This window comes from Myotis myotis, unplaced genomic scaffold (assembly GCF_014108235.1).
Source record: "Myotis myotis isolate mMyoMyo1 unplaced genomic scaffold, mMyoMyo1.p scaffold_m19_p_46, whole genome shotgun sequence".
NCBI classification, from domain to species: Eukaryota; Metazoa; Chordata; class Mammalia; order Chiroptera; family Vespertilionidae; genus Myotis; species Myotis myotis.
In genome coordinates this window covers 1,274,122-1,290,743 of record NW_023416353.1, presented here as the reverse complement: position 1 = coordinate 1,290,743, position 16,622 = coordinate 1,274,122, and the positions used below count along the sequence as shown (strand labels likewise).

Genomic DNA, 16,622 nt, shown 5'->3' with positions numbered 1-16,622 from the left:
AAAAAAATGTCAGGTGGTTTTTAAAAGTCCTATTTCCCTCATTGAGTAGTTTCTGATGATTATCTTTCCCTTGCCTCTGTAAAACATTCTGTGGCCTGGCGAGACCTTGAACACCACTCAGCACAGGAAAGCAAAGGAAGCGCTGCTGTGTACAGATGGCAACAACAAATAGGAATCTGAACTTCATTTGCCTCTTATGTGGCAATCCATGGAGCACCTGATTTCCCTCCTCCGTTTACGGGAAGAGATTGTTTTAACCTAAAAAGCCACCGACTTTTGCTTGGAGGTCTAGGTCATGACCTTCACTTGGGGAAGCCCCAGTGGTCGGCATGAAACTGCCCAATCCCCTACATAACTCCCTATCATCGTGGACAACATCTCCATTTCCCCCCAACGGGGTTGTTGTGGTCTGAGCCAACTGTCTGCGTCCAGCGAAAACAGGGGCCGCTCCAGAGTTTTTCTGTCAAGAGTTTAAGGGTTTCGAGCCAGATTGGAACAGGTGGAAAGGCTGGAAGCCCTGTTTTGACTTTGATTTGCTACTGTATTGGAAATTAGGTATAGATATATGGAAATTTTTAAAAGTGTACATGGTGGGTGGTGCGGGGAAGGCTTCTGGAAATCTCTTGGCACGCCTGCTCCTGAGTCAGAAATCTCTGCCGTGGTTCAAAGCGCTCACCAACATGTAGCGATGTAACATCGCGTGGCCTGTGATCCAAAAATGAAGACGCGCAGGATTTGACATCTGCAGGCTGCGGCATTCAAAGACCGACGCGGGGCTGAGGCGCGGGACTGGCTTGCGTTCCAGGGCTCGCCCCTGGCGGCCCGCCTCCGGTTCACATCCCACAGCCCGCGGGTCTCCCCCACGCCCGCCCTCTCCGCACCCCGCCCGGTGTCGGCGCGGAGCTGCGCGCGGTGGGCGGGCCCGGGCGGGGCGGGGCGGGGCGGGCGCGCGCGCCGGGGCTCGGGCTCTGAGCGGACGGCGGGCGGCACTAGAGGGAGCTGCTCGCGCTGCCGCGGCCGCCGCGCTGGCCCCCGCGCTCGCGGCCCCTGGCGCCGCCTCCGCAGCCCGCGCCGCCGCGATGGCGGAGGACAGCGAGTCTGCAGCCAGCCAGCAGAGCCTGGAGCTGGACGACCAGGACACTTGCGGCATAGACGGGGACAATGAGGAGGAGACCGAGCACGCCAGAGGGTAGGCGCGCGGGAGCCTCGGGCTCCGCTCGGACGCGGGTCTTGGGGCGCGGGCGGCGCCCTCCGCCGCTCCGAGGGGGCGGGGGTCCCCGCGTGGGTGCGCCCGGCCCGAGACCGTGGTGAGGGCGGGTCGCGCGGCCGGCGGCGCAGTGGCAGCGAGGCCCCGTGGTGGGCGGGGAGGCCGGGGCCCTGTGCGGGGGACCGGCGACCGGCGGCGCCGCTGTCACCTGCCACGCGGCCCACCGGCCCTCGCGCATTCCCGCCGCCGGCCCGCCCCGTGTGTGTCTCGATGGGACCGAGGGAGGCGCGGCCCCCTTCCCGTTATGGTGGTCCGGTTGGTGGGGGGAGTCGTCCTTCTCTCTCGGTTCCGTATCCTCTCCCGAAGTCCTCCAGACCCTCCCACCCCGCCTCCAGCTGCCGCCACCGCCAGAAATGAAAGAGGAGCTGAGCTGCTGGCCAGCGAGTGGTGCAGATTTGCCCCCGCTCCCCGGCGGGGGCTGCAGAAAGTTGTGTTTCCTCTGCGCCTCTCGCCTCGCGCCCCGCCGGGCAGGGGGCGCCCCTGGGGTCCCGGCCTGGGCGCCCCTGGCGACGCGCAGGGTTGCCGCGCCAAGCGCGTCCGCAGACCCTGTCTGCTTAGCTCTCCAGAGCAGGGCTACCCCCTGATTGCATGTCGGCCTTGGGGTCAGGTCCCGCAGCCCTCACCAGACCCAGCTTGTAGCGACAGCTTTCGATCCTCAAGGCCAAAACACACAGTGCGTTTTCACACCTGGTCGGGTTTCGCCTGCCTTTTCACAGGGTCCCTTTTCTCCCCCGCGGACTGGATTTGCTCTCCGTCGGAGATAAGATTGCTTCCGGTTAAGGGTGGTATTGAAGTTTTCTTTTCAGCGGCGGGGGGTTATTTTAAATAAAGACTGGCGTCCTTAAAGGTAGTGTTTGCAGTGACTAGCCTTTCCCCGTTGGATTCAAACTATGCGCAGGCACAGAACACCTCATGCTGCCCCTGATAAGTAAGATTTTGCAAACTGTAGTGACTGATGAAGAAGTGGGTCAGCTTAAAACCATGATAAGGGAGCCCTTAGTCACAGATGGCTTATTTATTCAGTTCATGCAGAGGATTCTTTAAATGATCGGTGATTTAAGTGTAAAGCATTTGCATTCTATTTAACGTCTGCTTGAAGATTTATTTAAGATAGGAACTTTCACTGAGCTTTAATGTGTTATGAAATATTAAAAGAGATCAAAAAGAAAAGCTGACTAGCTGTAAATCCCATTTGCGAGTTGCTTTTCTTATTATATTGGCAATGAATACTTCAGTGGCAGCTGCAAGTACCCTACTAGTATGCTATAATTCAAGTCTAGAATGCTTTTTTAAAAGAGGAAAGGAAATTCTACAGAAATCTGAGACTGAGTTTTGTTTACACAGTGATAGAAATTTGCCTATGATAGCTGTCTAAGTGTAGACATGTTTTTGAAATGGCCAGAAATGGGCCCAGATGCAATGTGGTAGATTACCCCAAAACTTCAGCACCTGTCCATTATCTTTCTGGAGTAAGCCTAGGACTTTTCCTTCTCCCCTGTAATTCTGCTTATTGTTCTTGTTCTTTGAAAGTTTGATTAATACTTCTTTGCTTATTACAACAGTCAAAAATATCCACAGTACAAAGAATTATTCATCTCTATGCCTGTTGATTGGGGCCTGTCCCTAGCAGCCTTGCTGTAGGCTCCGTGAAGTTCCCAAGTTAGCACCCGAAGTCATCTCCATGCCCTCTTCAGTTTTTAGTTTTGTACATAAGCACATTAAATATATGTTAGCATGCTTACTCAGAATTTAGGAACGCCCAGTGGACTGAAATGTTTTAACCCAGAGCAGATAACGTAGCTCCTAGTGGTAGAGATTGATTTCATGGGTTTATAGTTTATTAAGATTATAAGGAGATTAATAAAAATCCAAGTTGCTGTGCTTGTTGGGCTGTTTTTTTAAATTTAAAGTTAGATAATATTTGCCAAATTTGGGAGAGTAATTATGTGGTTTTTTGTTGGTTTTTTTTTGGCTTGTGCATTGATGATATGGCTCAATAGAAACTTAGATTTTTTTTTAAAGTAGCTCACATTTGTAAATGTAAAAATTTGAGACTCTCTTTTTCTATTCTTGGCTTCTTTATTCTCCACCAATGTAAATTGAATGACAAATAAAGAGATTTTTTTTTACCTGTAGGTATAGGTCAGTACACAAAGTGGTAATTTACTAATTAGTACTCTTGTGGCCTGAAACGATTAACTTACCCCCACAATTGAATATAATGTATTTACTAGTTGTTTCAGACATATTAAGTTAAAACTAGAGTGTCAGATAAAAAGGAAATTATCACATTAGATTTTGTTCCCAATATACATATTACTGTATGTGCTTTTCCTTTCATTTTCATAGGATTTTCTTTATGAACTAAAAAGATTATTTCGTTTTGTGGGTAATGGTGGAAGTTCAAGAATGAAATATTATTTATGTTCAATTAAAAGCAATGGCTTGTGTATTATACTTGCATCTCACTTTTTTTATATCTTACTTTTCATGGAAAATGTGTTCTTTGTTTAATTTTTTGGACCATCCAAGTACAAAAGTGGCATATCACTATAAAAATTCCACAAAATTCTAAAAATCATGGGGAAGGGGAGGGATTGTTCATTTTAAATAGACTCTCTATAGCTGAAAAAGTGTAGTTTTTTTATTTTCAAATAATATGCAACAATTACAACTAGACTAACAGAAGGGTACCTAGAAAGATTCTTTAAGTAACTTGCTTTAACAAATAATTTACAACTAGGGGAAGTAAGTAGGTCTTTGTAAAGGTCATGAGGGAACTTGAAAACTTTAAAGCAAATTAAAAGCTCTAAGGTAATCTTGTTTAAAATACTGTTACTTCCTTAGCAAGGACTTTCTATAGGTAAAAATTTACTTTAGCTATCTTCTTGTCCTTGCACCATTGATACGCATTTTCTCCATTTGTCAAATACATTGGGCCATGGTCATTATCTCTTATTCAGCCTACCATCCCACATTAAACATACTTATTGCCCAGTGTTGGGACAGGGTCACACAGTTGGCCCCAAATAAAAATTAGCATTTAAGTTGGCAACAAAACCAAAACTCTCTTCTTGCTTTACCAATACTGACTTTCAGAATGTACATTTCCAGACACATTGATGTTTTTCATCTTCTTTCCATGCACAGAGCTTCTCCCTCAATATTCACGATGGTAGAACAGGAGCACGTGCCAAGAATATTTATATAGGAAACAAAATAAGCACATATGAATATGCCTTTGTTGGAAGAGAAATAACTAAATTATTCCCCGGGATATATAAAAGATTTTTTAATATTTGAGGGCTATTTCCATACCTTTCAAATGTTTTTTTTTTTTCGCCTTAAAAAAATTAAAGATGTGGTATTTGGCAAACATTAAAACTTTGGAATTCTTTTAACAAAGAATATAATCTCTCTTCTTTCACCCCTAATTTAGAAAAAGAAAAAAGAACTTCTTTTCTGTGCAGTATTTTGTTACTTCTGACTTTCTCTGTTGAGGTTGGTTGTGGGACCCTTCTCCTTTGTCAACTGTGAAATCAATGGGACGATGCAAAAATAACTGCACCCTGGCCCGCAGGGGTCAGTGGTTAGAATGTCAGCCTGCACACCAGAGGGTGGTAGGTTCCAACCGGTGCAGGCCCTCTCCCCCACTCTGTGGGTGCTTGCTAGAGCCAATCAATCACTGTGATGTGTCTCTCTCAGATCGACCTATCTCTCCTCTTTCTCTCTGTCTTCTTCCTCTCTCTCTCCCCTTCCACCCCCCTTCCACTCTAAAAATCTGGCAAAAATATCCTCACTCCTTGGGTGACGATTTAAAAAAATAACTGCAACTCTCAATCAATTTTTCTGTTTTTTTCTTTATGATGGAAAATTTAAGAGATAATTTAAAGCTGCCCTTTCTGAACTTGATCTGTTATCAGTTATATAAATCTAAATGGAAAGGTGTGTTAACAGCCTTTGTACAAGGAACCTCCCCAAGTCAAGAACGATATAGTTTGAAGTTATCAAATGGCTGCTCAGACTTGCATGTGAAATGGTGATACCACCTTTGAGCCCAGAACAAATCCTTCCCAGAGCTTGGCTAAGCTATAGAAACTTTCTAAGTATAGAATACGTACTGTGCCATCTTGAAATTGTTCATTAGCACAAGTATACCCAATATATATATATATATAAAGGAGTCACTGGTTATCTCAGAGATTGGAGCCAAATTCTGTAGTAAGTTCAAGAAAGAGGTTGGTTGATTGGTATGTTGTTATTCCATCTGAAATATGTTAATGGCCTTTACTCATTATAAGAGTAAAATATGCACATTAAAAATTCAAACAATAGGACTTATATGCTAGCATATAGGCCTAACCAATGGACACAGACAACAGGGTGGGTTAGGGCATGAGTGGGAGGGATGGGGGGGTAATGTGGGGATAAGGACACATACATAATATCTTAATCAATAAAAAAATTTCAAAAAAATTTCAAACAATAAAGTGTATAGTGAAAGCCCCTGGTATCTTATTACCACTATTTACAGTTTAATCAACTCATATTTTAATACACATATAAAGTGTGTAGTTTACATAAATAGGATCATATTTTACATATACTCATTTGTTACCTTGTATTTTTCATTGACTATTAGTGTTCTCTGGTAGAACTTTCTATGTTGATGGAAATATCCAAAGCAGAGGTCACTAGCCACGAATTTCAGGTCACTAAACTGAATTTTTAGTTTCATTTAATTATAATTAATTTAACCCAGTGTGGGCAGTGGCTCGCATATTGGACAGCTCACATCATATCCTACCTTTGAATTTTGTAAGCTTTTGTGGTACTCAGAATACTTCTTTATTCTTTTCTTGTCTTTTGCAGAATATGCCAGATTTTCATTCTTTTTTTTCCTTTGGTGATTTAGAAGCTCTATAGCCTACTTTTGTTCTTCAGGGAGTTATCTTTAAATTTTGAACAGGCATGACTTATCTGTATTTCTCTAGGAATGTAAAAAATTAACCATTCTCCAAAATATTTAACTGAATAAGAAAAAAAATGTGTAGAATGTTTTGACTTTCCCTTCTTTACTTTTCCTAGGTTTTGTTGAAATAATCTGGAATTTTAATTCCATGTGGCTTCTTTTATTTTTGCTCTTATATTCGTGAAAGCTTTTTTCATAACAGTTATAGTCACATCCATAGTATCAAAACATCTGACACTTTTCCTGACAGCTTTACTGTTTTTTGTTTTAATCCTCACCCAAGGATGTTTTTTCCATTGCTTTTTAGAGAGAATGGAAGAGAGGGGAAAGACAGAGAGAAACATTGATGTGAGAGAAACACATCGATTGGTTGCCTCCTGCACGAGCCCCGACCAGGGCTGGGGCTGGGGAGGAGCCTACAACCAAGGTACGTGCCCTGACCAGAATCGAATCTGGGACCCTTCAGTCCGCAAGCTGAGGGTTGCACTATCCACTGAGCCAAACAGGCCAGGGCAGCTTCACTATTTTTATTGCTTACCTCTATTCTTTGTAAACCACACCCTCTTTTTTTGAGGACTTTTTCTCATTTTTTTTGTTAGAATGTACAGATGATTTATTTTCTGAATTCTTGTATGTTTGAAGATGCCTTTCTTTTGCTTTCACGAATTACATGGTGTAATCCTATATAATAAAAAGCCAGAGGCGTCCCTACCAAAACGACCAGAGACCAGACCACCACGGCCCCTTGTGGGCTGGCCCCGCCCCAAGAAAGCAGTTAGGGGCAATCAGGCAGGCAGGCAAGGGATGATCAGGTAGGCAGACCAGTGGTTGGGGGTGATCAGGTAGGCAGACCAGCAGTTAGGGGCCATCAGGTAGGCAGGCTAGCCATTAGGGGAGATAAGATAGGCAGATGGCCCCTTGCTGGGCTGGCTTTGCACCCAAGCAAGCGGTTAGGGGCAATCAGGCAGGCAGGAAGGCAGAGTGGTTAGGGGTGATCAGGTAGGCAGATGGCCCCTCGCAGGGCTGACCTCGTTCCCCAGCAAGCAGTTAGGGGTGATCAGGTAGGCAATCAAGTGGTTAGGGGTGATCAGGTAGACAGGCTAGCAGTTAGGGGTGATCAGGTAGGCAGATGGCCCCCTTATGGCTGGCCCTGCCCCCCAGCAAAAAAAACTGGGAGGCCCAGGCCAGCCAAGCTATCGCACCCCAGCCTGTTGCCTGCAGAGGGCGGCCACCGGTGGCAGGGGAGGGGGGGTGCAGCACGGCACAGATGGCAAGCAGTGGCAGCTGCAGGGGTGGGGCCAGCTGCCTGCAGCGGGGGAGGGGAAGCCCCCCGATAGGCCCTGATCTCAGGCCAGGCCTAGGGACCCTACCCGAGGGGTCCTGGGTTGTGAGAGGGTGCAGGCCGGGCTGAGGGACCTCCCCAAGTGCACGAATTTTCATGCACTGGGCCTCTAGTTCTGTAATAATAATTTTCCTTCCATCTCCATAAACATTGTTCTATTATCTTCTAGCCTTTAGTGTCACAGATGTTGTTTCTCTGCCAATCTGCTTCTCTTATATAGGAAACCTTATTCTTTTTCTTTGTTTTGATTTGTGTTTAGTCTAGAAGTATCTAGGATTTTTCTCTCTTTCTATAACCCAAGGGTTTCCACAACCTTTTACCTTCTAGGATCACTGTTTTCCTTAATAAGTAAACAAAATGGCTTAGAGTCATACATGGGGACTGAGGTTTTCTTGGTCCTCTGGCACATCCATGCTACTGCCGGCTCCCCCATCACTAGCTCCATGTTTTGGGCCCTTTTAGTATTTCTCCTTAGACATTACCCTGTCTAAATACAGTTAGCTCTCTTTCATTCCTACCCCACTCCAAGAATTACTAATATAAGCCGCTTGCTTGTGCATATCATTTACTGATGGTTTTGTAAATGAGAGGGAAGGTTTGATTATAGCATAGGCAGAAAACAACTTCAAATTCAATGTCAGACATCATCGTCCACCAAAGGGAATGTATTACTGCCCCCTGTGGGCCATCTCTTCCTGCAGTGTTCTGGGAAGTCCTCTCTCCCTCTGAGAGCAGTCTCTTAATTGTCCAAAATTCAAGGTCTAGCTCCACTGCCCTTTTCTCAAAAACAAACAAACAAACAAACAAACAAACAAACAAACTTGAAGTGATTCCCTGCACAGTACGTTGTTACTTCTGTGCATTGTTGAGATTGGCTGTGAGAAATTCTTCTCCACCTCTTTTCCAAATTCAGGGTCCAGCTCCACTGTCCTTTCTTTTATGAAAACTTCCATGGTCATTATAACCCAAGGTCCTCTCGCCTTTACTGAATGTATCCTTTACGTGGTACCTTTCCGCCAGTCACATCCCCCTGCCCCCATCTCCCCAGTCATCTTCTAAGGCAGATCATTGTCTTACCGCAAAAAAATCTGTGCCTCATAGAGATAAGTGATTTGTCTAGGGTCACATGGCTGGTAAGTGGGCAAGAGAGTTTTTTGTGACTGTTATTTAATGTGTGCGTGTAACATCATCTACAAATGGACTCAAATTAAAGAAGGTTTTATTTTATTTATTTTTTATATTTTGGGGGGTTAATCCTCACTCGAGGATTTTTTCTCCATTGATTTTCAGAGAGAGAGAGGAAGAAAGGGGAGAAGAGAGAAACATTGATGTGAGAGAGACCCAGGTACATGTCCTTGACCAAGAATCGAACCCTAGACCCTTTGGTGCTTGGGCCTACTCTTGAACCACTGAGTCACACCAACCAGGGAAAGAATGTTTTATTTGAAATATAAGCAGTTTACCTCAAAATAAAGTATGGTAGAGCTGTATTAGACTAGAATTGGGACCAGCAGTTTGCAAATTCAGGGTCTACCTATCTCTCTAGCCTTCTTCTGTTAGCTACTGATTGCTTGAAGACTGTTCCTTGGTTCACATTCTACAGAAAGGATCTCATTGGTTTCTGGACAGCAAGGCATGGTCCAGTCAGGTGTGGAAGAGGCCAGGAAGGTGGAGGGAGGGGATTATCATGTGGTACAACAAGGCCACTTAGGCCACACCCTGACGAGGGGACAATTTGCATATTAGCTTTTTATTATATAGGATTATAACGGATGGGGAGACTGAGGCTTATTCAAGTTTAAATAATTTATGCAGACCACATCTCAGATTAAAACTTAGATCATGGGCCTTTCACTGACTATAAAAACTTGCCGTTGTAATGAACTACATGGTCTCATAGACCATAAATAAGTAAAATAGAGTAATTTGTTTGATAATGTTTCAAGGTTATCTCTGCATAAGTCCTAGATTGCCAACTTAAGTGCTTCTGAAGCAAAATTCATCAATGTAATGGATACCCTAATGTCAATGAATTTAAAATAAATGAATAAATGAAAACAATAGCTAATTTTATGAACTCCTGGTTTGCACTTCCTACTTTGTATATACTTGTTTTAAAAAATATTGCAGTTTGATTAGAGAACCGTTTTAAGTGTCTCTTCGGGTCTCCTAAAGGACTGCTTTTAATTATAGCATCAATACAATTTGCAGTGAGATCTCTTTTCTTTTTCTTTCCCGGGTGTCTCATCTCCTTTTTGGATCAGGTTCAGTAGCTGCCCAAGTGTAGCCTCATACATGTCAGCATCGTTTTCCTGGTGTCCCCTTCCCCCAGCACTGCAATCATGTAGGCCTCTACAGTGTCAGTTTCCTGTAAGAAGCAAATGGGCGGGGGAATGTGGTATTGAGCATCTCTGGGTGACAGCGCTTCTAGAGGAAACCTGTGCAGCAAGCAGGTACCCAGCTCTCATGCCCAGCCTGTTTAGCACTCGAGGTGGGAGGGTAATGCTTTTCTTTTTTAAATTTTATTTTTCAATTACAGTTGACATTCAGTATTATTTTATATTAGTTTCAGGTGTACACCATGGTGGTTAGACAATTATATAATTTACAAAGTCCCCCCAATATTTTAAGTACACAGCTAGTACCATACATAGTTATTACAGTACTGTTGAGTGCTTTTGAATCCCTGTAAGTTAGTGGCCTATCATGCTCTCCTAGCTGCAGAAGAAAATGCGGGGCATCCATTGGGGGTCCCTTACTGACTCAGAATTTAATTTTAGACTTTCTGTTTTGTTAGCACATTTGGCTCTGTTACTGGCTTGATACACAAACATCAGGGAAATATGGGCTCCTTTATTCCCACAGCTGTGTTCACTCAGTGTTCAAATTCATGTAGTACTTTCCGAGATAAAGGTGGTGATTCATTTAATATGATAATTTCCCATAGTTTCTTCTCTCTCTCTCTTGTTTAAAAAAAATATTTTATTGATTTTTTACAGAGAGGAAGGGAGAGAGATAGAGTTAGAAACATCGATGAGAGAGAAACATCGATCAGCTGCCTCCTGTACACCCACCCCTCACTGGGGATGTGCCTGCAACCAAGGTACATGCCCTTGACCGGAATCGAACCTGGGACCTTTCAGTCCACAGGCTGATGCTCTATCCACTGAGCCAAACCGGTTAGGGCTCTCTCTCTTTTTTTTCATGATGGGGTGGGGTAGGAGTAATACTTGTGTTTCACTACCCTCTGGGAATTTATTAACATTTTATGGAAAATGAAGAAAGAACCAGGGAATGAATTTTGTTTTGTTTTCCCAACTGAAGTTTTTTTTTTAATCTTTTTGCAGAATCACATCATTTTTAATGTAGAGTGTTAGACTGTATCCTCAAGGAAAAAAGACAATGCCATGGTCTATTCATATGTACATTTTCCTTTTCACATATTTACAAAATTGCAGATATACCATTCCTATTGTCTTAGAAGTTCCTGTTTGTCATTTGGTACACCTTGAACAATTTCCCAAGGCATTTCAAAGCCCTCTTCTGATCATATGAAGTTGCTCGCCAGTCCATCTGTGACTCTATAGAGAGTATCATCATTTGCTTAGGCAGCTATTGTTGGGCCCGTTCTCCAAAACAACCCCGTTTTTCCCTGGAACATGGAGTGTCTTTCTCCTCTCTCCCATTGGCTAGAGCAGCGGTTCTCAACCTGTGGGTCACAACCCCTTTGGGGTTCGAACGACCCTTTCACAGGGGTCACCTAAATACATCCTGCATTTCAAATATTTACATTACAATTCATAACAGTAGCAACATTACGGTTATGAAGTAGCAACGAAAATAATTTTATGGTTGGGGGTCACCACAACATGAGGAACTGTATTAAAGGGTCGCGGCATTAGGAAGGTTGAGAACCACTGGGCTAGAGTGTGCATGCAGTGGAAAGTCACTGTGTGAGCCCAGCAACATCCTCGGGATGGCCAAGAGCAAAGTAGAGAGAGCCTGGCTCATCTTCTTTTTGCAGAATCCCCCATGAGGGAAGCTGAGACTTTTCCATGAAACAATTAAAATTGAGCTCCTGTGTCAGATGTTGCTATTATTTTGGGACTCTACTACTCACAGTCTGACCTGTATGCTAAATAATATTATATCTGTCTGTATATTAGCTTTGGCTTTATCAACACCTTAATTTTTAAATTATTTTTGACTAGGTAGTATGAGCATATGGTACAAAATTCAAAAGGCACAAAAGGGTATCCAGTATAAAGTAAGTCTCATTCTCTCACCACTGAGTTTCCCTCCCATAAGCAGCTACTCTTGCCAGTTTTTGGCTTGTCTTCTGGTGGTGTTCTCTACATACCCAGGGTTATGCGTGCATGCACAGTTGTGCTTGCACGTGCATTCGATGTTCCATTGCTGCTCTTCAGTTTTTCACTTAACAGTGTATATTGGAAGTCATTATCTATATATCGAACCATATAGACAGATCTCATTTTTTAAAGCTGCATGTCATATTGTTGAATAGTTGTACCATTATTTTTAATCTGCCCCTGTTAATACATCATGAGGTTGCTTCCAGTCCTTTGTGCTAATAAAACAGTGCTGAAATTAATATCCTTGAATGTCTATCACTTCTCCAGAATATTTTTTTAAATTTCAGAATATTTCTTAATATTTTATTTATTTTTAATCCTCACCCCAGGATTTTTTCCATTGAGTTTTAGAGAGTGGAAGGAGAAGGGAAAGAGGAAGAGAGAGAGAGGGGAGGAGGAGAGAGAAAGACATGGGAGAGAGACACCCATTGGTTGCCTCCCGCATGCACCCTGATTGCGTCTGGGGATTGAACCTGCAACCAAAGTATGTGTCCTTGACTGGGAATTGAACCCAAGACCTTCGATCTGTGGTTGGACACTCTAACCACTGAGCACAACTGGCCACGGCCCATTTCTTAATATTTTAAAATCTTTTCCAACTAACAAGTTTTAGGGAGTCAGTGTGATATGTTGAAATGAGTAGTAAGGCTGGAGGCAGGAACGTCTGCCACTAACCTTCACTTTGATTTTAGAATAGTCACTTAACCTCTCTTTATACATGTCTTCATTAGTGAGTTGAAGAGTTTGTCTCTCAAAGTCTTATGATTTAATAAGTACATACTTTGTCCTGGCCCGATCCCTATCCTCAGGGATAACAGAGTCTGGGAAGAAACTGGGTTGAACAGTCAGTACACAGCCCATGGGTGGACCATACACCTTGTGTCTCAGGTGCCCATCATGCCCCATTGATCTTCTTGGATTAATTTTCTGCTGTTACAGCCCAGGGGTAAGAGGGAAAAGATAAATGTTGGCAAGAGAGATCCCAGTCCTGCCTTCTCTCTTGGCTTGTCCCAACTTTAAGCTACCCCTTGTAGACATCATCAGCCCATTTCTCTGAGTTCTGGTATGTTTCTGTCCTTTTCTCTTTACCATCCCAAAGTAGGCGATGACCTTTAACTCCCTTCTGGATTTGGTGGGTCATATCCTTTTATTTTGGAGAACTCCAGGTTCACCTTTGAGATTGCCATTGAGAAGTGCCCTCTGCATAGCCTCACCTTTGCCTGTGACCCTTTACTTTGCTCATTGAAATCCTGTTTTCTATCTTCTGACCTTTGTTCTTGGTCACATGTTACAGTCTTATCTCTCAGCCCTTCTCAATTGCACTACCCTGTTTTCTCTATTTTTGTTATTCTCTACTTCTGAGCCATCTGTCCCTGGAATCCCTTACCCTGCATATGCTGTGGGTCTGTTCTGAGTTAGGAACGGACCATTATCTTATTGCTATCGCAACCTAACTGTTCCTCCTCAAATATTTAACTGCCTGAGATGGCATTTTTCCTTCCATACCATTCATAGCTTGCCCCTTAATCCTTCACAAGATTTTTTCGGGGGGCGGGGGAGCATTTTTTGTTTTTTGCTACATTCTGTAACTACAAGGATTTTAATTTAAATATGGGACATTCCTTTAATGAAAGAATTGACTAGGTCCATGATTAGCATTGGGATATACAAAAGAGGGAGGAGGAAGAAGGGAGGGAGGGGTGAAAGAGACACATCGATTGGTTGCCTCCCAATCGATGAAATGAAAATCAGATATGCCAGGAATTTAGAAAAACATTTGTGAGCATGAGTGATTAAAGGCTGTAGGAAATAGGGTAATTTGTTACTAATTTGGACTATCATGAAGGATATACTCTGCCAATTCCTTCAAGCTTTTATTTTTTAATTGATTTTTCTAATTGTTTTGTTCATCATTTCATATTTAGGAAGCAGTTTTACTGAAGAGGCAAATAAGTAAGCCTTTAAGAAATTTGTTTGTTAAATAGCTGAGCAGTTCATATTTAGTCTTTCAATTATATATGATGATTTTAAAGATTCATAACAAATCTCTGGCATTTAAAATATGTCCTCCTTTCTTTTGATCTTGGACAATCTGCAGACAGGTCTTCACAAACTAAACTTCACACTAGATTAGTTTCTGGCCAATGAGTCTTGATAAAATTTTATTATGATTTAACATTAACTCGTTAGAATTGGGCTTTTAGGGTGCATCGGATGTGTTTGTTGGTAATGTAATAATCATGGAAGGAGAAGTCTAATGAGATATAACATTCCCCATATTTAGATTATGGTAAGAGTGGAAAGAATTGAAAACTTGGAAACAGCTCAGTGAAGACCTGTCTTTGCAGGTTGTCTAAGATCAAACAGCTCAGGGGATTAGTTAAAGTGTAGCTCAGAAGCTAGCCAATGGAGTCATCCAGGTTCTACTCCAGCCAGGCCTGCATTGAATCAAGGGCTTCTGGTTCAGTCGCTGCCCTGAGGCAGCCACCCTCTGCTCCTGACATCCATGTAAATATTGAAGTTGTTGGCATGACCTCTGCCCAAGGCTTCAGCCTCAGTAGCTGCACCTGCCTCCTTGTTGATCTTTATAATGATAAAGGTCATTATCAGGTTCCACCCCTCACTGGCCATAAACTTTAGGGCATCTTTGAGCTGTGAGCCTTCCAAGGGCTTCTCTAGGACTTTCTGCTTTGACCAGAGATGATGTGGCTTCGAAGATACTCTGACAGATGTTTTCTATATCAATCCCAGAAGGAGAAGGGACATGCTGAGAAAGGGATGAAGCTACCCAACCTACGAAACAGTTGAAATCTTACTTTAGGTCAGGCTGCACTAAAGCCAGATGCTGGCAGCTGGCAGCTTTGCTTCTTACTCTGGGTTGTGCCTTACGTTGGGGAGAAGAAGGTGGAAGAAGTCATTACTGGAATTGCAAAGATGAGCCAGTGAAGAAACAAACTCACTTATACTTTCTTTAAGAACCTGAACTGCAGGTAGAATCCATTATTGAATTGGGTGACTACATGATCAACTTGTGTAAGATGGGTGCCCGTGACCCAACATGAGGACAGGCTTATGGCTGGTACATGGGAGAAATTGACTGTGCCTTCGACAAATCCCCACAGCTGTATGTGTGTGAATTTTTTTCTGTGGTGTACCTTTGAGTTACCTCTGCTGTTTTAAATCTTTTTTAAACAATAGTTTATTTTTAGAGAGAGAGGGAAGGGAGAGAAGCATCAGTGTGAGAGCACAATATCGATTGGCTGCCTCCTGCACACCCTCCCCAGCCCCCCACCGGGGATCGTGCCCACAGTCTGGGCATGTGCCCTGACAGGGAATCTAATCAGCAACCCTTTGGTGCATGGGATGACATCCAACCAACTGAACTACACTGGCCAGGGCTAGGTTAAAGATCTGCTGCAAGTTAATAAAAAATAGGCTAATAAAAAGTCTTCGAAGATCCTAAACAGTTTACAAGAGAAGACCTAAAAATTGCCAATAAATACCTAAAACAATGTTCAGCCAATTGAAATACATAAACAAGAGTATAGTGTAGCAATTACATGGATTTGGAAACCAGGCTGGCTGGATTCACATCCTGGATGTGCCATTATTAGCCATGTGACTTCTGTAAGTTACTTAATCTCTCTACATTTCAATTTCCTCCTCTATAAAATGGAAATAATAATAATAATAATAATAATAATAATAATAATAATAAAAGACTTACCCCACAAAGTTGTGACATTTTACAAGATTGTTGTCTTTAAGGGGCTTAGAACAGTGCCTGACAATAGTAAGTGTGTTAAATGTTAGCTGCTGGGCTGATGACAGTGATGATGGTGATGGTGGCAATGCCAGATTGTTCTCCAAAGTGGTTACATCAATTTACATTTCACCAGCAGTATATGAATGTTCCCTTTCCTCACATTTTCCCAATAGTATTAGACTTCAAAATGTTTGGCAAGTCAGTGGATAAAAGGTAGAATCTGAGATTGTTTCCTTTTCCTTACTGCTGGTGAGGTTGAGCATCTGTTTGTAAGTTTATTGGCTGTTAGGGCTTCCTCTTTTGTGAGTTGCTTATTCGTATTCTCAGCACAGTCTTCTGTCAGTCTTTTGTTTTCTTCTAATTGATTTTTACATTGATTTCTCATTCATCCAGCAAATATCTAGTGAGGACCTTTTATATGTCAGAACCTATTTTAGGTGCTGAGAATACAATGGACAATGCTGTTCTAGTTAGAGAAGACAAATGAATAAATAATACATTTTTTTGCTAGCAATATGAAGGAAAGTAAAGCAGATTATTCATAATAATATCTCAGTGATTTCTGTGTGCCAACTATTAATACTAATGTATTAATTCATTTTATCCTCACAATTTTTATAACACTATTTATTGAAAACTTCATCTTTTTACAGATATGGAAACAGAGGCCCAGAAAGGTTAAGTAATATGCTCTAAGTCACACAGCTCGGAGGTAGTGGAGCCAGGATTCAAAACCAGGTGGTTAGACTCTAGCTAATGCCTACAGTCTTGGTCAGGATATCATGTTCCTCTCTCTACTGTACTGGAGGTAAAATGTGAAGGGCAAAGAGCTTTTTATATATTCTGACTATTAAAACTTTAACATGTTGCCTCATTTTGTCATTTTAAAATTTGGTTTATAA

The 16,622-nt window shown here is 42.6% G+C and overlaps 1 protein-coding gene across 7 annotated transcripts in view; it reads left to right on the top strand.

Annotated features, from left to right (window-relative positions):
• The first annotated feature begins 968 nt into the window (after nucleotides 1-968).
• Nucleotides 969-16,622, top strand: part of NMT2 (N-myristoyltransferase 2) — a 98,640-nt gene continuing 82,986 nt past the window's right edge. For 5 of the 7 annotated variants that reach the window (XM_036307281.1, XM_036307277.1, XM_036307278.1 and 2 more), the window contains exon 1: nucleotides 969-1,189. In XM_036307281.1, the coding sequence (XP_036163174.1) occupies nucleotides 1,080-1,189 (110 nt within the window). In that variant the 5' untranslated portion in view covers nucleotides 969-1,079. The remainder of the gene's footprint in view (nucleotides 1,190-16,622) is intronic. The other 2 variants (XM_036307279.1, XM_036307280.1) reach the window with 1 other exon arrangement.